Genomic DNA, 19750 nt, shown 5'->3' with positions numbered 1-19750 from the left:
ATAAGCTATTTGTGGAATACCTACCTTGTACGGGGCAGTGGAGCCTACTAAAGTTTACCATCCCTACGGATGTGTGTTTAGCGACCCTTGATATCACATTAATGCAAAGAAGGGGAGAAATCCTTCAGTTAAAAGCCTTCAGTTAAAAAAAAAAAAAAAAAAAAAAAAAAAAAAAAAAGGCCTTTACCGAGCTCCAGAGAACCCCTTTACCATGTTTGTTGTATATAGGTACCTCCTAGGTAAGTTACCATGAAAAGCACCGCCCCTTTTCAGAAAATGATTATGAACCTTCTGAAACGAGCTCGGTCTTGATTCTCTCTCATTCAAGTAGGCAATTAGGTATGTTACGTTCACGATTGGTAATATTACTAAGGGGGCATATCCAATTGAGAACAGCTTATCAGACCCTGGGCACATTGACGGGTGTAGTGACCTTACGTCTGAACAGAAAGGGGTCATTAATAGATTCAGTCAACAGAGTCCTTTTCTCTCAGATATCCATTGAAATTAAGAGAAAGTATGGGGAAAGCACGATGTTAATTTGATATGTTGTTGAGGCTTGATTGTAATCTGACCGGCTATGAGCCGTTCCCCCCGAATTTGAGCGGTCAGCGCCAGCGAAGACTAGGCATCGGCTATCATTCTCAGCCCCCTGTCTAGGCAGAGCCCATGTCCAACACGAACTTGATATCCTACGAGGATGTTAGCTGACAGTAGAATTCATAGACCTGGTTATTCCTTACATCAAGTGCCCCTGATTGGGTTTCTTCTGTTCCGGCATCAAAAGTAAACTTTGCGAGATGTTTTTTCTTCCTTTGAAGGCTGACGATATTCTACTGACTATTAGTTTACTGCTGATCGAAGAACAAATGCCCGAATACACAACCTGCTCTACTGTCTTCTCCATGACATATCGAAAAATCTCGACCTCTTTGGTCTGGCCCATACGCAAAGCTCGCGCAATCGCCTGTTCTTCCACCGAAGGGTTCCACTGAGGTTCGACTATGTGAACTTGGTTGGCGACGGCGAGGTTCAATCTAGGCTCATGTAAGTGTTGAGTAATAAGATTACTGGGCTCAGATAGAAATACCCGACTGCACCGGTACCTATCGACATAAGAAGAACACGGATTTGGGGATCTTCTTTGAAAGCTCTAAGGCGTATAGACCTTTCGACTGGGCTTACTTTACCATCTATTTGCCGACATGAAATCCCTGCCTGGTTGAATAGTTGCTGCAGGATATTCAAAGTTGATGTCCAGTACGAAAATACAATACTGAGGATGTTAGTTAATACGCACGTACGTACCTACATATTTCAAGTAAGAAATAGGACTTTACCTCTTGTTGTCCGCGTCGCCCCTTGCCACGTTTTGAACAACGGCAAACAGTTTCGTAGAATATCCCTTTCCAGGATAGAGATCTCTCTGCTCCATTGGGGTTTGACTTAGTTCTCGGTAGGGGGTGTTTGCACCGTCGCTAATACTTCCTGCATCGCTTCTCAGCCCTGAGCTTGGCTTGAGGCTGGAACTAGGCCGATATAGCGGCTTTCCACAGTAGGAGCATGCCGAACACCCATCAAGAAGTAAACGCATCTCCTCGCTCGAAGACTTGCAGTATTCACATCCAATTTCAGGATAGGACTGTTCGAGTTCTGATAGGGAGGTATCATTGCAGGTCGGACGGAATGTTCCTAGGTTGCAAAGTATGCGTAACTTCAGCATCGCCGTGAATAGTTTGCTGGTCCTCATCTCGATTCTTTTACTAACGAGCGAATCAATTTGCCGTCTAGTTTCGTCTAGAAGATTATCATAACAGCGTCGCTCTTCTGGTGAAAGGCTCAGCATTACATTCTCGTGAGAAGACTTCGGCAAATTCAGACACTTTTCGCTTCTACGGAGACAGTAAGCTTCAAGGTAAGCTCGGAGAGGCTTCGCAAAATCCACGCCGCCTTCGGAAAGTGGACTTAGAATATGTCTTTGAAAAGCCGCCTTAGTCTCCGTATTTGGAAGTCGTAGGAATTGTGCTAAAGAGGCCAGGTCTTCCAGTTTATTTTGAATAGGAGTTCCTGTAAGACACCATCTTCTTGTGGTGTATAGCGTCGCCGACGCCCGGAACTGTCTTGTATTGGAATTCTTGATAAAATGAGCTATTATCCGTTAGCTATTCCTCACAGATAGCAATGGATTAAGGCAATCAAGACAATGCCCGGGGTTTACCTTCATCTAATACCACACGAAACCACTGCATTTGGTGGAGAATACCTTGATCGGCGTAGTCGGCAGCGAGTGTTGCATATGTGGTCAATACTATATCATACAGATTCAAAGTCTCTTTGTCTCGAGGACGCCCTTTCCCGTGGAAGGAAATGAAGCTAAGCATCCCAGGATCAATGTGACTTCAAGACTTAGCTAACAAACTCAGCACATGAAGAGTATGATTGTTCTACTCACGTTTGTATCTCAGATTGCCAGCTCTCGAGAAGTTCTGCGATTTATCAGGGTATGGTCTTAGAAGCGGTTGTTTTTACTGACGAGACGATGGTACAACTATTAGAGTTGCTTTTGTGCGGTACTTTCCTGTACAATCGCTCTCAGCTTCGTTGTAAAAGCTGCTGAAAAGTTCCGCGGCTGGCACCGAGCCTAAAATCGCCGCAAGCATAGTAAGGCTCTTTCCAAGTCCCATCGTACTTCACAAGGACAAAATTAGCATTCAGTGTAACTGACAGGTAAACGAATTGTCAAGGTTGGATTCTCAGGAGAGCTCCAGGACCGAACCGTAATGTTGTCTAATGTAAAACAAAAAGGGATAGGGGTGGCTTTAATGATTACATACTCCGCGATCAGTCCCCCAAAAGATGCAATTTGCAACGATTTTGAGCTGTACCACCGTTAGCACAGCTTTGTTCTCTAAACTGAAGAACAAGTTATAGCGCACTTAATCGAAGCATTGTGGCATACTTGTGCTGAGAGTTTCTGAGCTACTGTTTCGTTTTCACGCTGATATATAAAACGTAAACCGTCTTCTTGATGTCTGTGTTTATTAGTCATTTGTTCAGTTCATGGCCTTTGATGTAATGTGAATACCGTTTTAATTTTGAGTGCAATGCTGTAGGTAGTCCTATGTCCTCATCTGTGTTGACATTTGTTAATGACTCAAGGATATTGTTTATCTCGCCTGAGATATTCGTTTGTGAATTTGGTACATTGCGATTACCCGTACCAATGAGTCCATTCATACTCTGATTCTCGTCGCTAAATGTTAGAAACTGTGGATTTTCGTATATTGCCTCTTTTTCCAATGACTCGGGGTGTTGGAGATATGCAGAGGCCTTCGACAAGCTATATGCTACATCAGTAGCCGTTGGCTTTAACCCAAATATGTTTATTGACAATGGATATAATGATGGACCCGACGATCCTTTCCGTCGGCGCTTAGTGAAATATGACGCTGAAACTACGGCTTCAAACCGGATCATTTGGTAGTTATCTAGACTCTTCAAGCTTAAGCTGCTTCGTGTGTCCAAGATACCGAACTCAGTACCGTCTTGAGACAAGAGAACATAGTAATGATCTTTTTGCCGTAGCGGAAATGCCATGAAAGCTCCATTGATATCTCGGGGCACTTTGTTTATTTTCACTTGTGCAACGGCATCATACAGCTAAAGACAATTAATTGTAAGCTATCACATCTGATATTTGATAGGATTTCTATTTCTTACTGTGCCATAGCATATTTCGTAGTTATCCATGTTCTCTCAATATGTATATAAAGAGGACTTTCGCGGGGTATAATTCGTTTTAAGCTAGGTACCTGGTATGTATATCTCTATCCGTTTCCCGTGCAATTAATACGTAGGAAACGTCTCATGAGGTACTATAATCATGACACAATAGAGAAAAGCTTGAGGAGATTTATAAGTCTTCCAAGTTAGGGGTAGTAGAAAAAGGTCTTTTTTTTTTTCAAAAAAAAAGAAGAAAAAGAAAGAGAGAGAGAGAGAGGAGAGATGTAGGAATGTGCAATGTGGGCTTTGCGCAAGGCTCTCTTCCGTAACTACAGTAAGTACCTAACCTAAAGTAACGGGTTGAGTAAGAGGTACCTATACCCAATACCTGCTGTGCAATGCAGCACTGCCCAGTTCTAGAGTGCCTAACATAGGGAGGCCCCTATTGATTGGGAGAAATATGGGCGAAGTACAGGTGCCATAAGATCATTGATTCATGTAACGTGAGGATGATAGGCTGAGGCTGTGAGGATAACGAGGCGTTTTTCTGCTACAAGTTAGGTAGATTAGGTACGTGATACCATTGCTTCATCATAATCTTACCTACCTTCTTCGCGATAGAAAATCATATGGACCCCCCCCTAAAATTCTTCAAATTCTGAATGCGGATGGTAATACTTCATTATGCACTAACGGACACCTTTGAGAAGCTCTATTGATCATGGCACAGCGGAATGAAGAAAAGTTTCAGCGAGCTCTTACTCGATTCAAACAATCGCTTACTCCAGACCTTGCTAAGGAATTTTCTATATCTTCGTTGGCAGACGTAAAACAAGTATGTACGGAAATTCAGCAGAAGCATGGATGCGACGGCAAATTACGATATATGGGACGACTCAGGGGTTTCATCGAGGCGATGGAACAATTTGGTAAAGTAATCGAAGTATTTTTGAATACGAGCGAAATTCTTTGCTTCCTGTGGGTGAGTAGTATTCACAGCAACTTCTAACATTTGCTTCAACTTGGCGACTGATTATTTGCAAAGGGACCTATGAAATTCCTACTTATCGTACGTAGCTGAGATATATTCCACCCTTCATACCTAAATTAGGTAGTAACACTTATCTTGTTATTTAGACCGCCAGCACACATATCAACTCCTTCGACAAACTACTTGATGCATATGTTCAAGTCGGGAATGCTATTCCTGGCCTTCAACGCTACGAGGCAACGTTCGCAGAACATCCTCCCCTCGCCACCGTTCTTGAAGACTATTACTCAGACATCCTGGAGTTTCATCGCATTTCACTTGCTATCTTCAAAAGGCCTAGTAAGTATCTATTTCATTATTCAGCAAAGCCAATTATAGGAGCAACTGCCTTATGGCTACCTCGTTCCCTTAAGTGCTTACGAGAAAATTGCAGGATGGAAAGACATGTACCATTCGGTATGGAAAACCTTCGATAGTAACCTAAGCCCCATTCTCCATAGTTTGGGCAAGCGGCGAGAGCTATTAGAAAGCGAGAAAAGCTCAGCGGTCCTCTACGAGATCCAACGGCTACGCAAAGACCATTCTGTTTTGCAAACGGAATACCGACAGCAAATTGATGAAGAACGTCTTCATAAGCACAAGACACAGATAGCTAAGATTAGGGAAAGGCTAGATGCTCCAAACTACGAAATAGACCAAGAGATGGCCGCAGAAAATACGCTTATTGACGATTCGGGCAAGTGGTTGTTCGAAAGCAATGAGTTCCAGACATGGTATACCGATGGTTCGGGGCATAGGATCTTGTATCTCAACGGAATTCCAGGTGCCGGCATGTTTTATTCCAATTATATTCCATTATGGCGGAGTGGTGCTAATGGTATTCAAGGTAAAACAACCCTTGTCTCTGCGGTTGTCAGGAAGCTTCTTGATGAACGAAATCCTGCGACGATTAATCACTCTATCGTCTACTTCTACTTCAAGCACCTACAGCCGACTAAACAGTCACATAACAGTCTTCTCCGCAGCGTTTTAGATCAACTCATCAGCCAGGACTCCACGATTTTAGATCACTTATTCAACAGAATTTTGGCAATAGATCCGACATCTCTACGACTAACGAAGACATTAGAAGGGTTTGTTAAGGAAGCCCTGGGGAGCCACCAAGCCACCTACATTGTGATTGACGGTCTTGACGAAAGTGCTCCCAAAGAGGCTGCGAGATCAGTGGAATGGCTCTTATCACTACTCAAAGGGTCTTCAGATACTACCACCACTACCTCGCTGCGCGTACTGTTCTCCGGTCAACGAGACGGCATTCTAGATAACCTTTTAGCCGACGAACCATCTATCACTTTGGAAAACACAGATCACGCTGAAGATATCAAGAGCTACTGCTCATATATTTGCGAACGTATAGGGAAAAAGTTCAACATTTCACAACAGCTTCAAGAAGAAATCTGCCACCGTGTCGCGGAGGGCGCAAAAGGTAACGTATAATGCATAAAGGAAGCTCTTCGGTGAGGTTGACAGAATCATAGGCATGTTCCTCTACGCCCGTGTGGTCTTGGACAACTTATTAAGTCAAACAAGACTCTCAAGTTTAAAGGCTGAAATACAACCAGGCACGTTTCCAGAAGGGATCGAAAAAGCGTAAGTATATTCTCGATAATATTGCTTTGGACATTTAGCTTATGGCTGTTCTTGATAGCTATGAAAGAGTAGCTGCTCGAGTTTTCAAAGAGTCCTCTTCTTCCGAGCGTGAGGACGCAAAGAAGATATTGGGCTGGATTACTTGTGCTGGACGACTCCTCCGATGGCGTGAGATCCAATCGAACTTTTGTATCGCACCGAAGAAGGGAGTTGTTGAATATGAAGAAGGAAAGCTTAGAGTCACTTGCAAGGAACTATGCAGTTCCCTCGTCGATGTGCACAGTGGAGGTGACAAAGGGGATAACCCCGATGATATTGTCAAAATTGTTCATGAAACTGCCCGAGAGTAAGTCATCCTATAGAAGCTTTTGACGTTAGCTAATTTCAGGAGATACCTTATTCGGAACAGTTGGATTGATGTCAACCATGCGCACGCCACCCTTGCATTATTCTGTTCAACATATCTGACATCGGATCCATTTCAATGTAACTGCGACGAGAAAACAATTTATGACAATGCAGTCGCAGGGTATTATGCTCTCCAAGACTATGCCGTCCAGTATTGGTTCTATCATCTCAACGAATGCATTAAGTTAAGCAGAACGTTGGACATAGCTCTATGGAAGGAAGTCGTGAGCTCGGCAAGAGACTTTCTTGGTTCATATGGCACCTTCGTGGACACTGGAAAGCATGATACGGGCGACAATGAGGGAGTAATCAACGCCCTCAACAACCTTCCTCAAGATGACATGGAAAGAAACACACATTTCAATATTGAACTTCGGACTATACGCATTCGAAAGGTACTCGAGTCAGTCAAGAGCGAGAATCTAGAAGGCATGACCCGGGAGATACTAAAGAATCTTCACGGGCCAACAAAGATATATAAGTGTTCGAAACCATGGTGTGAATTATTCACAACTGGATATGAAGAAATCGAAGACTGCAAACTGCATCTCAACCGCCATGATCTTCCCTTTTGCTGCACTTTCGAGGAATGTCCTGCGCATTCAGTTGGATTTGATACTCTGTCAAAACTAAACCAACATGTGGGGAGTTATCATCAAGAGGCTAGCAATGAATTGGAATTTCCTAAAGTCCGCTCCAAGAAGGACCCAACATTTCATCAAGCCATTATTCAAGGTGATATAACCGCAATCCAGACAATGCTGCATTCCGGGATGAGCATCAATCATCCCCGCGCCTGGAAATATCAAAATGGCGGGTCACTTCACACGGCGATAGAATATGGCCAGATTGAGGTTTGCAAACTACTGTTGGAGAATGGTGCTGATATTAATTACAGGTTGGGTGACCATGGAAGAACACCACTACACACTGCGGTAAAGAGCGAGAGACTTGAAATTGTTCACTTATTGCTCCGACAAGAACAATGCCTACCAGACAAATACGATAAGGCAGGTGTGTCACCATTTCAATACGCTTGTAGAGAAGGCAATTTGGCCATTGCCAAAATGCTTTTTGAAACAGGGAAGATTGACGTCGAGAAATCAAGAGCCATTCGTTCGGCCATTGAACGAGGCCATTTTCGAGTCGTTCAATATCTTTTAGCGGAAACTCAGGTTGGACCAGTGACTAAGGACGACCTGCTAGCTGCTGTTATGTGTGGTCACAAATCCATTGCTAACATGTTGTTACCTGCAATTGCGAGTTCACCACAAGGTCGCGTACTGGGTAATCCATACATGACTGGGTTTCCTCCTAACTGCGTAAGGTTAGAGAGCGACTGGCTCGTAATATATAACCAATATGCTCCCCATCGTCTACCCAGACTCGACTTGGTTTACACGTTCTGTGTCCCCGAGGACATACTTAAAATAGTATTCAGTTACTGTTTTAAATACGTCGTCTTTGGTATTGGAGAAGATGTGCTTCAGATTTACGATATTGTCTCAATGAAGCAAGTCGGTCAATGTGAAGCAGATATGTTTCCAACAAAAGCGTTTCTGAGTTCTGACGGTAGACGGCTCGTGGCAAAAGTAATGACAAACGAAGCTTATGTGAGTTTACTTGTTTCTTTCTAGTTATTTTTAACTAAAGCTAATCAACGAGGATAGGTCTGGGATATAATTAATGGATCGCCTGACGCCAAACTACAACTAGGATCCTTTGTGATGTCGGTCTATTTCGCTGGGGACGGGCGCACACTCATTGCACATGTCGGCCATGGTATTCATGTCATGAAAGTCGAAAATGGCCATCTATATCATGAAAGGACAATCGCGGTAAAAGCTCCTCCTACCGTGCTTGTATTCTCTCCTGATGGTAGGTACATCGTTGCGGGAACTACAGATGGCACAATTTGCGTCTGGGAAACAGCGTCTGGGAACTTCTTGGAAAGGTTCGCGGTAACAGAAGCTGTGCCGAATTCGATTGAAAACATCTGGTTCATTCAAAATAATGAAAATATTATGATTTGCCGCACATCCGTACACATTCAACTTTATGAGCTTTCGGGATCTAATACGGGCCGAGGTATTCAAGCAATGAAGAAAGTTGATGGAAGCAGCTGGATAATAAATCTTGGCGGTAGGACATATTTCAAACCGAAAAATATATGGAGAATTTCCGATCTTGATGAACTTCGACATGGTTCTCTCACATATTTCGCCCAACAGTGTCGTCCCCTCACATTCGATTTCAATTGGTTGCTGTCATCATTCGAAGGTCACAGCGTGGAGTTCGTGGATGCGCATAATAGCATGTCGCGACTCGTCCTGCAACTTCCTAAAGACGAAAAGAATTCCATCATGGTGAGCCCAACTCAGCCTCTGTTTATTACCTACAGCAGGAGAAAGCTTCGCCTCTGGTCATATACCTCGGAAAGTGGGAGATTACACCAACCCTCAGAACAAATCAGTTAGAGTTGAGATTATATTTGGCAGCCAAAATGGGCGGAAATTCTTGAAGCAGGGGTTAGAGCACCGTGTTGACATGAAATTTCTTTAACGCTTTCATGAACTCCAAAAGTCACACCCTACTACCGAGTCTGGCTTCTATAGATGTTCAATAAAATTCAATAGCAGTGGACGCACAAAAATTGGTCGACGTCACCGAACGCGTGAAGTTCATGAAGCACGATTTCCTTGATGGGCAGCCGGTATGTGGAGAAGACGTATACCTCAGGCGCTCATCCCGGTATTGAAACCGGGCGCTCGTGTGATAGTTAATGATATCGTTGTATCGGTACCACGAACCCGCAACCTAATCATCACGATGCTGTTTAACATGGGCGACCGCGAGCCACCTGAATTGACACACCCGTTTGAGACAACAAGCCCAGGGTTCCCCTTTGAAGGTGGGAATCAGTCGTCGGGTCAGGGGTTAGGGGTAATTACTGGTAGCAGGTACTTGGAAGGGAGTACAAAAATAGCAACTCAGGCTTCAGCTGGGATATTCAAATATTCCACGCCCTAACCTCGGAGTCCTGGTCCCGCAACAACAGTTCACCGATACCAAAGTTACTTTATATACTCTAAATATATTCTCCTGGATCTTACTTGAGTGGAGCTACTTCATTAACATCGCAGCCGCCATATAAGCTAACTGTTGAGTTGTTTTGAAGCGACTTTATAGATCATCATACTTATCAACTACCAAGATAAGTAACCTTGACAGTGTTTCCTGATACTTCCGTCGAAGTTTGCTGTACATTATTATCTTCGTCGTTGATGATGTTGACGATCGTGACGTCGTCAGGAATCGAGGTGTGAAGTTCACCTCCAGCTGTATACGTAATGTCACTTATAGCCTCCGTACCAAAATCGATAAGACCAACCAATCCGGACAGCGAGTAGGCACGCTCGACAATCCACTCGGCGCTAGACATACACAATGGCTGCGTTAGGTTCACAGTTTGGCTGAACCCCCGGCCTGTAGACTAGTTCTCCAAAAGCACGGAGGCCTGTGTGCGACTGGGTGCGTCGAGCGCTACTTTGATAATCTGAGTACACCTTGGTTAGTATAAGTGAATGGTTATCAGGGATCAAATGAAGAAAAAGTGAGCCAAGAAAACGTACATCTCCAGCTGAGATATCGCCAACGTCGACAAATACCGGCGGGTCCGGATACTCAATGCCTATCCACGTCATGCCTTGATACGCATGTTTGCCCGTCTCGTTGACCTTCGGTATCTTGGTGTCCAGAACGGGGAACGTCGCCGTCACCCCGGAGATATTCTGGCCTTGCACCACGGCCCCGGACCAATTGATGCTAGTCTTCTCGGTCGATCGCGCCGCGAGAAAGCCGTCGTGGAAGCTGGGAGCTACCAGCGCGGCGGCGAAGAAAGTATTCAAAGGTGTTGCGGCCTTCATTTTGATGGTAGGGGGCAAACTTCACGATTGGCAGCAACAGAGACAGGTAGATTTTTACAATTGGGTTCTTTCATTAAACTACTTCATATTGATACCGCTGGGCGTATCACTTCTTAAGAGGTATATAAGTGTTTAAGCTGAGGCCAATGCTTTTCGTATTTCGATCGTACGAACATGCTCCATTGCAATGCTGTCGTAGCACTTGATCCAGTCTTGGTGGATCGCTTCGTAGTTGAATGCGACGCTAAACATCAAATCGAAGCCGTTTACCCCTGTGTTACGAGATCTTGGCGGTCGAAGAAGCCGCTGGTACCTGGCCTAACCATACTGGGATGGAAACGAAACAAATGGTAGCTGAACGATGCATCTTTTTACAGAAAACCCGGGGAAGCTTCCTCTTTTCGGTGTGTACTATGCGAAGACGGCTCTTCAGTCTTGTATAAAATTGGCAATCATTATTAGAGGTGCACTCCGGGCATTACTTGCAATGTCAGAAATATATCTCACCGTTTAGCCACAACGTCGCAAAGACAGTAATTTCGCCTTTAGAACCTATCATATATTCGACCAACTAGTAATAACAGGTAACGACATGTAGAACTGCGATACTCCCAATATCAATACGCCTGATCCCCATTCATCTATTCACTCGGCCAATTCATCCCGTTCGCCGAGGCCACCCAGCTGTTCCAGTCGATCTCACCGTCCAAATCCATATTCATATCCGTAGCCCCGAACTCTATATCGGCAAACACGTCGACCGATGGGTCTGCATCGGCCCATAACCATGCTCCAAAACCTGGTCCCAGATCCGTAGATGCCGAAGAAGATCCGTAGGCCGGACCGGCATATTGGGCTGCCGGTGTAGCCAGGTTATGAAACATTTGTTGACTGTTAAAAGTTAACTCTGAGAAACTCTCGCCGGGAAGGTTATGCGGAAGTATTCCAGTTCCCGACGTCAAGATCGGCTGGGAGTACGCCAGTCCGGGTTGGGCTACTAAGACGTTGGGGTCGTACGAAGGAACGGAGCGGAAATCCGGTTTATTAGTTTCGGCAGAATAGTTAGCACTAGGTGGTACCGTAACCTCTCCATAAAATTGCGCAACAGTCTGCGTATGATCCTCTGGGCTTTGCGGTATTGCTAGAAGCCGGCGCCAGCGCTCCCGGAAGGTCTCGGCACTGTCGGGACCCGGAAATGGACCGGAGCTGCTCGGTTGTTTGGCACTACGGTCTTCTGTTTCCAACTTCCGCGCTGCCTGCGGGTCACGCCGAAGCCGCTCGATCTCGGCTTCGCGGTGCCGCCGAGCTTTGGCCATAAGCTGCCGGAGAGGGACCCAGAAGCGCAAAGTCTTATTTGTACTGCTGCGAGGCGGGATAAGCCAACTGCTGTGGAGCGCAACCCATGCCCGTTCGACCATAGGCGACCAGGGGCGCCGTGCTACTTCGATCAGAAGGTAAACAACGGCATACCAGTGCGTATACGTTTGGTAAATCCAGCGCCATTGCCGACAGGCTTGTTTTGAGTTGAGCATGTGGTTATACTCGGCTACTTCGATCGCGGCTATGAATAGCCTGTTGCGCATCTCTTCAGAAGTGTGCTCGCTTTGGGGCGAGAAAAGCACCGGGAAATAGACTATTAGACTCATCTTGGCCATTACCAGCCGTACAATTACGACAGCCACCCAGTGGGTGATATTTCCGTCGGCTCTGGAGTATCGAAGGTATATCTTTTCTAGCCTCTCGTAGTACTTGTTTAGCAGGTGATCCTGGACATCTACCTGCGGTATCCCGTCTTTGAGGCTGACAGCCATTAGCTCTCTTGTTATTTCGCATTGCGAGCTAGTCACGAGAGAAAAGGTCATATCTGTTATCCCTTCTCGTTCTTTAGGGATTTCCTTTGTCTCTGGATCAATATCATCATTGTTGATATTCAGGGGTTGTCGGGTGTCAAAACTTCCAGCGGCGATAGTAAGATCCATGCCTTGATCCTCAGAGGCTCTTACGTCAAGTAGGCATACGTGCCACCATAACCTTCGTCGCATCTCAACTTCGAAGGGAGTAAGATGAGGGAAATGGCTACCATCACGATGCAACCCCAGAGATAGAGCCATCCGAATGACAAGTCCTGTCATCATGTATATAAATCTCGGACTATCATACCGGCGGGCCAAACATAGGAAAATAGCAAACGCTTTTACAAGTAATATATCGGATACATTCAGGAAATCCGCTTTTGCAAGCGCATGCTCCAAGCTTAAACGGTACTTTAGGTTAAGTTCGGACTTGGAGGAGCCGAGATTAGTTATTGCCTGTAGAACACATAAGTACTCGTTTCGGGCATGTAGGCTGGCAAGAAGCTTACATCTTCCTCTTCCATCGACGTGACAGCGGCATAGTATATAGCAAACATGAGAGCTTCGTTGGCTGGTGTAAGAATCGACAAGCCGTTATCTTGTAAGTTCTGTACCATCCTATTAACTGTAGGCATATGAACTATCTGAGTCAGAACATTGACATTCTGATCGAAAACATTAACAAGAAAGGGGATCCGAGATAGCGACGGATGAAGGTCGCGGATATCAGGTCCGTGAGAAGTAAGATTATGCCGGAACAGAAACGCGTGGCGCTGTGAAGGAGTCCTATCCAATTCCTGGGTAGACGGGGCCTTACTAGGTGAAGCCTCATCCTCGGAACTATCATAGTCTGCAGTGGCTAGACCTTCGGTTTCAATTTTGAGGCTATCAAGCTATGGAAGTTATCAGCAACTTGAGCTGTTAGAATATACCTAATATAATATATAATCCTTCTTCTCTTATCTCGTTATTGACGCGCGACCAAAAGCCGTTGCTTACGTAGTGACTCTGCCCAGTATTCCCAAGGACAATCCTGCCGAATTGCTTCGATAGATCGGGATTACTTTTGCCAGGCGATGGAACCGCATGGTACTCGGCATCACGGCCATGGCCTGAACTTCCTGGCGAGTTGGCCGAAGGAGAACTGTGACTACTCGCTTTTGTAGCGTTATGCGCTTGCTCTAGCTGGCTACTAAGTTCCTTTACGAGGCCCTCAAGATTTCGGAGTTTTTCCATCACTTGATTGACACCTGGATCGACTGCTTGCTCCGCCTTAGCATTGTTGGCGATGCGCTCAAGTCGGCGAGCCCATCGCGGGGGCTTGTCACCGGACGGAACGACACAAGGGATCCTTGCACGGCGGCAATTGGAACATGGCGATATTTTATCACATCGAACTTTACGCGTACGGCACGTTACGCAGCTGCGTGGTTTTGGTCCAGGTTTCGCAGACATTCCTACGGAGATACCGTGGCGGGAGGCATTCGCGTTGATCTCGGGGGATAGACCCACGCCAAGATCTGTTGACGCTAAACCCCCTGAAGTTTCCGGGGTAGACATAAGTACCTCCTACTACACTTCGACGAATCAACTCTTCTGCCGGACCTTTATGCGGTTTTCTGTACATGTCTGAATTATGATGATATGGTTTATATGACCGAATTAGTCACAAAACTACAAATAATGAGAAAAGGGGGTCTTCCGTCAACGTCAGCACCGAATGGAGGATAGTACTGGGGGACATAAGCGTGCCAAGCCGGGGCAATTGAGCCCCGAGGTGCCCGCGCCTGCCCCGAAAACTTCGCGAGAACTTGGCGAGAGCTACGCAAGAAGTTGTCAGCACCTGAATAGATTTAACTTATGGATATAAATGTTAGCATTGGAGTAACTAGAAGAGTGACTGTGCCGCAAGTATAAAACATAAAACGCATAGGACAGACTCGTTCAATGTTAAATGAGATTCTTTGATAGTTCAATAGCCAACTCCAACATTTAATAACTTCAACTTTGGATCAACTGACATTTACACCAAACTAGTAATCACGCAATTAAAGAACGATTCATCACGAGATAAATAATCTCCCTCTTACCAATATCTGCGATGACTTCTAAGACAGTTGCTTTTTTTGGCGCGAGTACAGGTATAGGTCATTCGGCCCTGAAGCACTCTCTCGCAGCTGGGTATCAATGCATCGCGCTCTGTCGCAACCCGTCTAAGCTTACCTCAGTATTAACAAGAGAAAGTTGGCCTAATCTTCAGGTCGTGCAAGGTAATGCGCACGACACTGCGGCCGTCTCGCGCTGTCTCAAAGCTTCAGACAACAAACTTGTCGATGAGATTGTTTTCACAATCGGAGGAAAGCCTATACCAGCGAAAATGACTATCGACGATCCGCATGTATGTGAGAAGGGCATTACTACCGTCCTCAACGCCATCCTCACGCTGAGAGGGCAAGGTGTCGTCGGCAGACCTCACATCATCGTGTGCAGTACTGCCGGCATGTCTGAGTTCGGGCGAGACATACCTGTTACCTATCTGCCGCTATTCTCCCTTTTTCTCAAGGTACCCGGCGCGGACAAAAGAGCCATGGAGAACAAGCTAGTCGCGAGTGGTGAAGACTTCACCATCGTACGCGCAGCTATGTTCCTCAACGATGGGGAGACAAATAAACAAGTGCGCGCTGGCGTTGAGGACCCCCAAACCGGAATTGAATCTAAGGCTATCGGATACAGTATCTCCAGGGAAGATGCGGGGAAATGGATCGCACGGAATCTCGTCGTAGAGAGAAACCCGAAATATCTCAACAAGACTGCCACGATTGTTTATTGAGCAGTATGTTAAGAGTTTGGAGCCAATGCGCATAGAATTGTATAGTAAGGTGTTTTGGGATCTTGAGGACAGTTGTATAGATTAGGAGGCGTAAAGTTTGGGCGTTTTGGATGCATAATGTCACTGAATATATCAAGAAAGGGTTGCATTCAAGAGAAGATACAGCAGGAGATAGAAAGAACATTAGGTAGGTGCATAGTGTAAACTTCAAACATTCAATTGAAGTGCTCACTCACACAAAAGACTCTGATCTATAAGCCACAAAACAGAGCCACATCTGATAAGATCGCGATAAGAAATAAAATCCCGACGCGCGACAATTGATGTCGTCACCCCAACTCGTTCCCGATTTTCGGTGGCGTCGCCTTATAATCGTTGAACTTCAATAAATCTCATATACCTCATGGACTTCTTTCTCAATTAACTATCGTTAATTAGACTACTCGTTCCCCCATACTACCCCTAAGTATCTCGTAATTAATTAAGAAAATAGAAAGCTCCAATCCCTTCTCAGGACTTAGAGCACCATCGGTTCGGGATGAGGCATGACATTCCGATGCGCAGTGTCCGGGACCGCTTTGGCCGCTCACGCCGTCCGCCCTCGGCAACACATGCTCCTCCTCTACTCGACCTTTCTCCTCGCGCCGACTCTCAGCCCGACAAAGTCCCAACAGACGACACAGCACCAACCGAAACCGTTCCACACCACCGCATGCCTCCGAGATGAGCAGATCGACAACTCCCGGAACCACTATGAGACGCTGAAACTGCAACCGGGCGCAACGCCCGCCGAGATCAAGAAGTAAAGTAACCCCAACCTTGAAATTCCACCCCTCTATCCCTCTCTACCTCCCTTACTTACATCCATCCATCCATCCATCCACCTATCATACTAACAACCCCTCCCCCCTTCCCAAAAGGTCCTTCTACGCCCTCTCCAAAACCCACCACCCAGACGTCAACCCCTCCAGCCCGCACGCCTCGCGGCGCTTCATGCGCATAAGCGAGGCCTACTCGGTCCTCTCCATCCCCGCCAAGCGCGCCGCCTACGACCGCGACGTCTTACGCCTGCACCAACCCTCTCCCTCGTCCCACCCTCCCCACCGCGGCTCCTATAGCAGCACCTCCAACCCCGCCGGCGGCCGCCCCCCCTCCGGCCTAAGCCGCCGCCGCGGGCCCTTCCAGGGCCCGCCCCCGAGCTTCTACCGCAGCGGCGGCTGGGGCGCCCACGGCGCCAAGCGTCGCGCCGCGCACGACGAGAGCACCGGTTCCGGTTCCTCTAGTTCCTCTACCTCCTCATCCTCCTCTTCCGCCGGCGCCCGCGCAAATTCTTTCGGAGCCGGGGGCATGGGCCCGGGACAGACGCCGTACGGGCGGGGCGCGGAAGACGACGTGTCGCACTTCGACCGGGCATCGCACGAGCGCACGGGCCGCCACATCGACCGCCGGCGGGCGGCGCGGCGCGCGGGCCTCGACGGCAGCGGCACGCACGTCGACGTCGAATCCGAGCGGGGTACCGCGGGCATGTTCTTCCTAATCGGCGGCGTACTAGCACTCAGCGTGCTGGGCCCGTACGCGATCGGCAGGATGTGGACTCGGGGTAGCGGAGGAGGGGGCGGGAGCGGGGCCAGGGACAGGGACACGAAGTTGGACAGGAAGAGTTAGAAGTAGGATTCCGTTAGTCTAGCGGCGCAGTACTTTTTTTTTTTTTACTGCCAACGTTTTTTACCCTACCTACATCACAATTAAAGGAATCTCCGGGTGTACTATGCAGGTACACAAAATACAAAGGTCACGGACAGTTAGAGAACGCATTTGCGGAAATTTGAAAGAATCCTGTATATTCAGAATAATGCACGTATTAGCATTTGGACGCCAGGAAGCGTCCGAGAGGTCTAATGTCTACAATTGAGATATTTTGACCCGTATGCGAAGAATCCTACTTGTATCGAGTACAAATAATGAGAGGTTATTGGGTATGATCCACTGGAATTCGTCTACAAAAGTCCGAAATACTCCTTTAGCCATGGGCTAACCAATTTAGCTCTCGAAGGTGAAGCTGACGCCAACCTGCGATATTTTGTTAGAATTTGGTAGCCAAGGTTTGATTTGGGCTATACAAACCTTGTGGGTGGCCTGCTCAAGCTTCTGAGTGTCGAAGGAAGCACCGAGACCCAGGGTAACGCCAGGGCGGAGGAGGACGTTGTAAGAGATAGCGGCGACACCACGGTCATTGATCTTGGCCTATTTTTATTCCATTAGCTATTTGTCTCCTCGTAGTGCCCAATTGGGCTAGGAAATAGACGAACCTTGGCGAAAGAGACGGGGTCGAGACGGTACTTGCTAGCGACCTCGAGACCGACGGCACTACCGCTCTTCGAGTTCCAGGTAGCCTTGGCACCGGCCTCAACTTGGCTGTTCACTTTGTGGTAGTAGCTAGCCGCAAAGACGCTCAGGTTGTCAGTGGCAGTGACGGCAGCGCTGTACTGAGGAGCGATGTAGCCGACGGCGGCGCTGTAACCGGTAACAGCAGCCTTCTGGACATCATATCCAGCCGAGGCACCAGCAAGGAAACCTTCGTGGCCGATAACGGCATCGACGTTGGCAGTGGGGCCCTTGAGAAGGTCGAAAAAGGCACGGCCGTGGAAAGCGGATTGCTTGAAGGTGAGGTTGAGCTTGACGCCCTTCTGCTGGGTGGCCGGGAGGAAAGAGAAGATAGACTCGGCCTTCAATCCCTTCGCAATAGCATCGGTAATCTCGACCTTGGTGTCGAGAGCGTTGGCGGTATTCCAGGTTTGAGTCAGAACGAGGCCTGCGCGTCGATATCTCATTAGTAATTGTGAGCTGTATTGACTGAGGAAGATAGAGAACGAGAGAGGCCATTTTGGCGCTTTTATAGGTCCCAACCATGCCGTAGGCGAACTTTCTCGACGGCGTTTTCGGGTATACACCTCAACGGTCTGTTCAGGAGGAATAATGGTGGTGGAATTACCGAGCGACTTGTCTGTGTATTTGCCCTCGATCTGCAAGAGCGTTTGTTAGTCCAAAGCATACTTCGTCGCGGAGCCATCCCCAAAGCTAGCACGTAGGTAATTATTTCCTGTTGATCGCTGGCTGGTGGGAAGACATTAGGTTGGAGATACGTACGGCACCGCTAGTGGCCTTCTCATGGCTGCTCTTGCCAGTGACTTTGAAGGCGACGTTGTTGGGAGTGTTGCTTTTAACCTCGATAGTTCCCGCAGAAAGGTGGTAGAAGTCCTTGTTCAGTAACTATGATTGTTATAATTAGAATGTTTGCGCAATAAAACTGAAGCTCGAGCTGAGGGAAATTTTTCGCATATTGAACATTGAACAGCAACGACCGAAGTGGGATAGCTTCGGCCTAAGAGTAAGTTCTCTTTTTCTTTTTCTTTTTTTCTTTTCCTTATTTTAGTTACTCACGTCATTTGCCGACTTGGAAATATCAGCGAAGGCGGGGATAGACATCTTGGGTAGATTGGTTCGCGGTGCGAGTATTCGTGGTTGAGTTGAAGGTTGGGTAAAAGGAAAGAAGAAAATGTTTTTGTGGATGTGGAATTGGCACAAGATAAAATCTGATTGAAGAGATGCAGACCTCAACAACTTCGTATGACAACAGCGAGGTACAAATTTGTTTTCTTTGGCTCTTTCCTTGCCGGGTTCTCATCGGCACCTAAAGCTACCTAGGTAGGTAAAACGGCTGAACGGGGAAGCTAATTGGATACCTACCTCCTAAGTAACAGCTGACAGAACGCATAATGATAACATCTGCCACCTGCCAACTCCCATAAACAGAATCGCTTTGGAATACCGGTACCTAGCTGCTCAACTAACCCCCGCCCACGTGGGAATTGTCTACGCAGAGAGTGGTTTAGAGCACTATCACCGTGATATTACAACCAGGAATCAATTCAATGCTCTCTATAAGTTGTAGTAGCTACCGAAGTTAGTTTGTCTCGTTCGAGTTGTCCTGCTACAATATAATGGCAAAAGTTGACCCTATTGAGTTCATCCCCTATCAAAGTAGATTTTGGCTACCTTCTTTCTTTTAAATATTCGACCATAAAGTCAAACGTCACATTATATATACATGTAATAAAAGCCAATACACTCGATGCTGACAAGGCAAATCTCTATTGGTATTGTCGCGGTTCCTCAAAGGCAAAGTCTAACTTCCCGCCCCTCCGCAAAAGACCAACCAGGTTTAGTCTCGCCATACTTGCTTGGGATTCCCCATAATGGTGCAATCCCACATCGCTAGTTGCGCGATTCCATTCTCAGTAAATTGACCGTCTTATTTAGACCTTTAGGACCCAAGGCTATGCGTTTCTGCTTCGTTTCATGCCTTTTC

General features: G+C 46.8%; 7 protein-coding genes across 7 annotated transcripts; 3 read left to right on the top strand and 4 right to left on the bottom strand.

Annotated features, from left to right (window-relative positions):
• Positions 1-338: 338 nt before the first annotated feature.
• Positions 339-4115, bottom strand: F4812DRAFT_428202 (SNF2 family N-terminal domain-containing protein). Its single transcript, XM_047934167.1, has 12 exons — positions 3721-4115; positions 3086-3660; positions 2937-3032; positions 2835-2879; positions 2534-2688; positions 2453-2486; positions 2219-2397; positions 1341-2148; positions 1091-1276; positions 887-1037; positions 744-833; positions 339-692 (listed from the first exon to the last, which is right to left on the bottom strand). Exons 1-12 carry the CDS (start codon positions 3748-3750, stop codon positions 657-659), a joined length of 2385 nt encoding a protein of 794 aa, XP_047790254.1. The 5' UTR covers positions 3751-4115; the 3' UTR covers positions 339-656.
• Positions 4116-4286: 171 nt separating this feature from the next.
• Positions 4287-9368, top strand: F4812DRAFT_383043 (WD40 repeat-like protein). The gene is made up of 9 exons (XM_047932053.1): positions 4287-4705; positions 4769-4792; positions 4861-5053; positions 5148-5543; positions 5601-6200; positions 6253-6364; positions 6423-6710; positions 6756-8385; positions 8443-9368. The coding sequence occupies exons 1-9, from the start codon at positions 4445-4447 to the stop codon at positions 9247-9249; spliced, it is 4311 nt and encodes a 1436-aa protein (XP_047790253.1). The 5' UTR covers positions 4287-4444; the 3' UTR covers positions 9250-9368.
• A 606-nt stretch (positions 9369-9974) lies between these two features.
• F4812DRAFT_459219 (concanavalin A-like lectin/glucanase) lies at positions 9975-10698 on the bottom strand (the record flags this gene model as incomplete). The annotated part of the gene is made up of 3 exons (XM_047937502.1): positions 9975-10223; positions 10284-10328; positions 10405-10698. 3 exons carry the CDS (start codon positions 10696-10698, stop codon positions 9975-9977), a joined length of 588 nt encoding a protein of 195 aa, XP_047790252.1.
• A 527-nt stretch (positions 10699-11225) lies between these two features.
• Positions 11226-14236, bottom strand: F4812DRAFT_383097 (fungal-specific transcription factor domain-containing protein). The gene is made up of 3 exons (XM_047932054.1): positions 13551-14236; positions 13061-13444; positions 11226-13007 (listed from the first exon to the last, which is right to left on the bottom strand). The coding sequence occupies exons 1-3, from the start codon at positions 14109-14111 to the stop codon at positions 11340-11342; spliced, it is 2613 nt and encodes an 870-aa protein (XP_047790251.1). The 5' UTR covers positions 14112-14236; the 3' UTR covers positions 11226-11339.
• A 165-nt stretch (positions 14237-14401) lies between these two features.
• F4812DRAFT_382979 (NAD(P)-binding protein) lies at positions 14402-15694 on the top strand. The gene has a single exon (XM_047932050.1). The coding sequence runs from the start codon at positions 14653-14655 to the stop codon at positions 15379-15381; it is 729 nt and encodes a 242-aa protein (XP_047790250.1). The 5' UTR covers positions 14402-14652; the 3' UTR covers positions 15382-15694.
• A 1-nt stretch (position 15695) lies between these two features.
• F4812DRAFT_383008 (DnaJ-domain-containing protein) lies at positions 15696-17499 on the top strand. Its single transcript, XM_047932052.1, has 3 exons — positions 15696-16183; positions 16302-17357; positions 17426-17499. Exons 1-2 carry the CDS (start codon positions 15927-15929, stop codon positions 17044-17046), a joined length of 1002 nt encoding a protein of 333 aa, XP_047790249.1. The 5' UTR covers positions 15696-15926; the 3' UTR covers positions 17047-17357; positions 17426-17499.
• F4812DRAFT_382987 (uncharacterized protein) lies at positions 17234-19173 on the bottom strand. Its single transcript, XM_047932051.1, has 5 exons — positions 18823-19173; positions 18529-18651; positions 17691-18404; positions 17506-17625; positions 17234-17451 (listed from the first exon to the last, which is right to left on the bottom strand). Exons 1-5 carry the CDS (start codon positions 18865-18867, stop codon positions 17422-17424), a joined length of 1032 nt encoding a protein of 343 aa, XP_047790248.1. The 5' UTR covers positions 18868-19173; the 3' UTR covers positions 17234-17421.
• Positions 19174-19750: the final 577 nt, after the last annotated feature.

This window comes from Daldinia caldariorum, assembly GCF_022478825.1.
Source record: "Daldinia caldariorum strain CBS 122874 unplaced genomic scaffold F4812scaffold_8, whole genome shotgun sequence".
NCBI lineage: Eukaryota > Fungi > Ascomycota > Sordariomycetes > Xylariales > Hypoxylaceae > Daldinia > Daldinia caldariorum.
This window is presented reverse-complemented; position numbering and strand designations above follow the sequence as displayed.

Coding starts and splice junctions, on each gene's coding strand:
- F4812DRAFT_382979 (XM_047932050.1), top strand. CDS start 14,653: ATGACTTCTAAGACAGTTGCTTTTTTTGGCGCGAGTACAGGTATAGGT.
- F4812DRAFT_383008 (XM_047932052.1), top strand. CDS start 15,927: ATGACATTCCGATGCGCAGTGTCCGGGACCGCTTTGGCCGCTCACGCC. Junction 16,184..16,301: donor ACGCCCGCCGAGATCAAGAA/GTAAAGTAACCC, acceptor CCTTCCCAAAAG/GTCCTTCTACGCCCTCTCCA.
- F4812DRAFT_382987 (XM_047932051.1), bottom strand. CDS start 18,867: ATGTCTATCCCCGCCTTCGCTGATATTTCCAAGTCGGCAAATGAC. Junction 18,405..18,528: donor AGAAGGCCACTAGCGGTGCC/GTACGTATCTCC, acceptor ACGCTCTTGCAG/ATCGAGGGCAAATACACAGA. Junction 17,452..17,505: donor TTGAGCAGGCCACCCACAAG/GTTTGTATAGCC, acceptor AAAATATCGCAG/GTTGGCGTCAGCTTCACCTT.
- F4812DRAFT_383043 (XM_047932053.1), top strand. CDS start 4,445: ATGGCACAGCGGAATGAAGAAAAGTTTCAGCGAGCTCTTACTCGATTC. Junction 5,544..5,600: donor CAACGGAATTCCAGGTGCCG/GCATGTTTTATT, acceptor ATGGTATTCAAG/GTAAAACAACCCTTGTCTCT. Junction 8,386..8,442: donor TAATGACAAACGAAGCTTAT/GTGAGTTTACTT, acceptor CAACGAGGATAG/GTCTGGGATATAATTAATGG.
- F4812DRAFT_383097 (XM_047932054.1), bottom strand. CDS start 14,111: ATGTCTACCCCGGAAACTTCAGGGGGTTTAGCGTCAACAGATCTTGGC. Junction 13,445..13,550: donor ATACTGGGCAGAGTCACTAC/GTAAGCAACGGC, acceptor TAACTTCCATAG/CTTGATAGCCTCAAAATTGA. Junction 13,008..13,060: donor CGTCGATGGAAGAGGAAGAT/GTAAGCTTCTTG, acceptor TGTGTTCTACAG/GCAATAACTAATCTCGGCTC.
- F4812DRAFT_428202 (XM_047934167.1), bottom strand. CDS start 3,750: ATGGATAACTACGAAATATGCTATGGCACA. Junction 3,661..3,720: donor ACGAAATATGCTATGGCACA/GTAAGAAATAGA, acceptor AATTGTCTTTAG/CTGTATGATGCCGTTGCACA. Junction 2,487..2,533: donor AATAGTTGTACCATCGTCTC/GTCAGTAAAAAC, acceptor GATAAATCGCAG/AACTTCTCGAGAGCTGGCAA.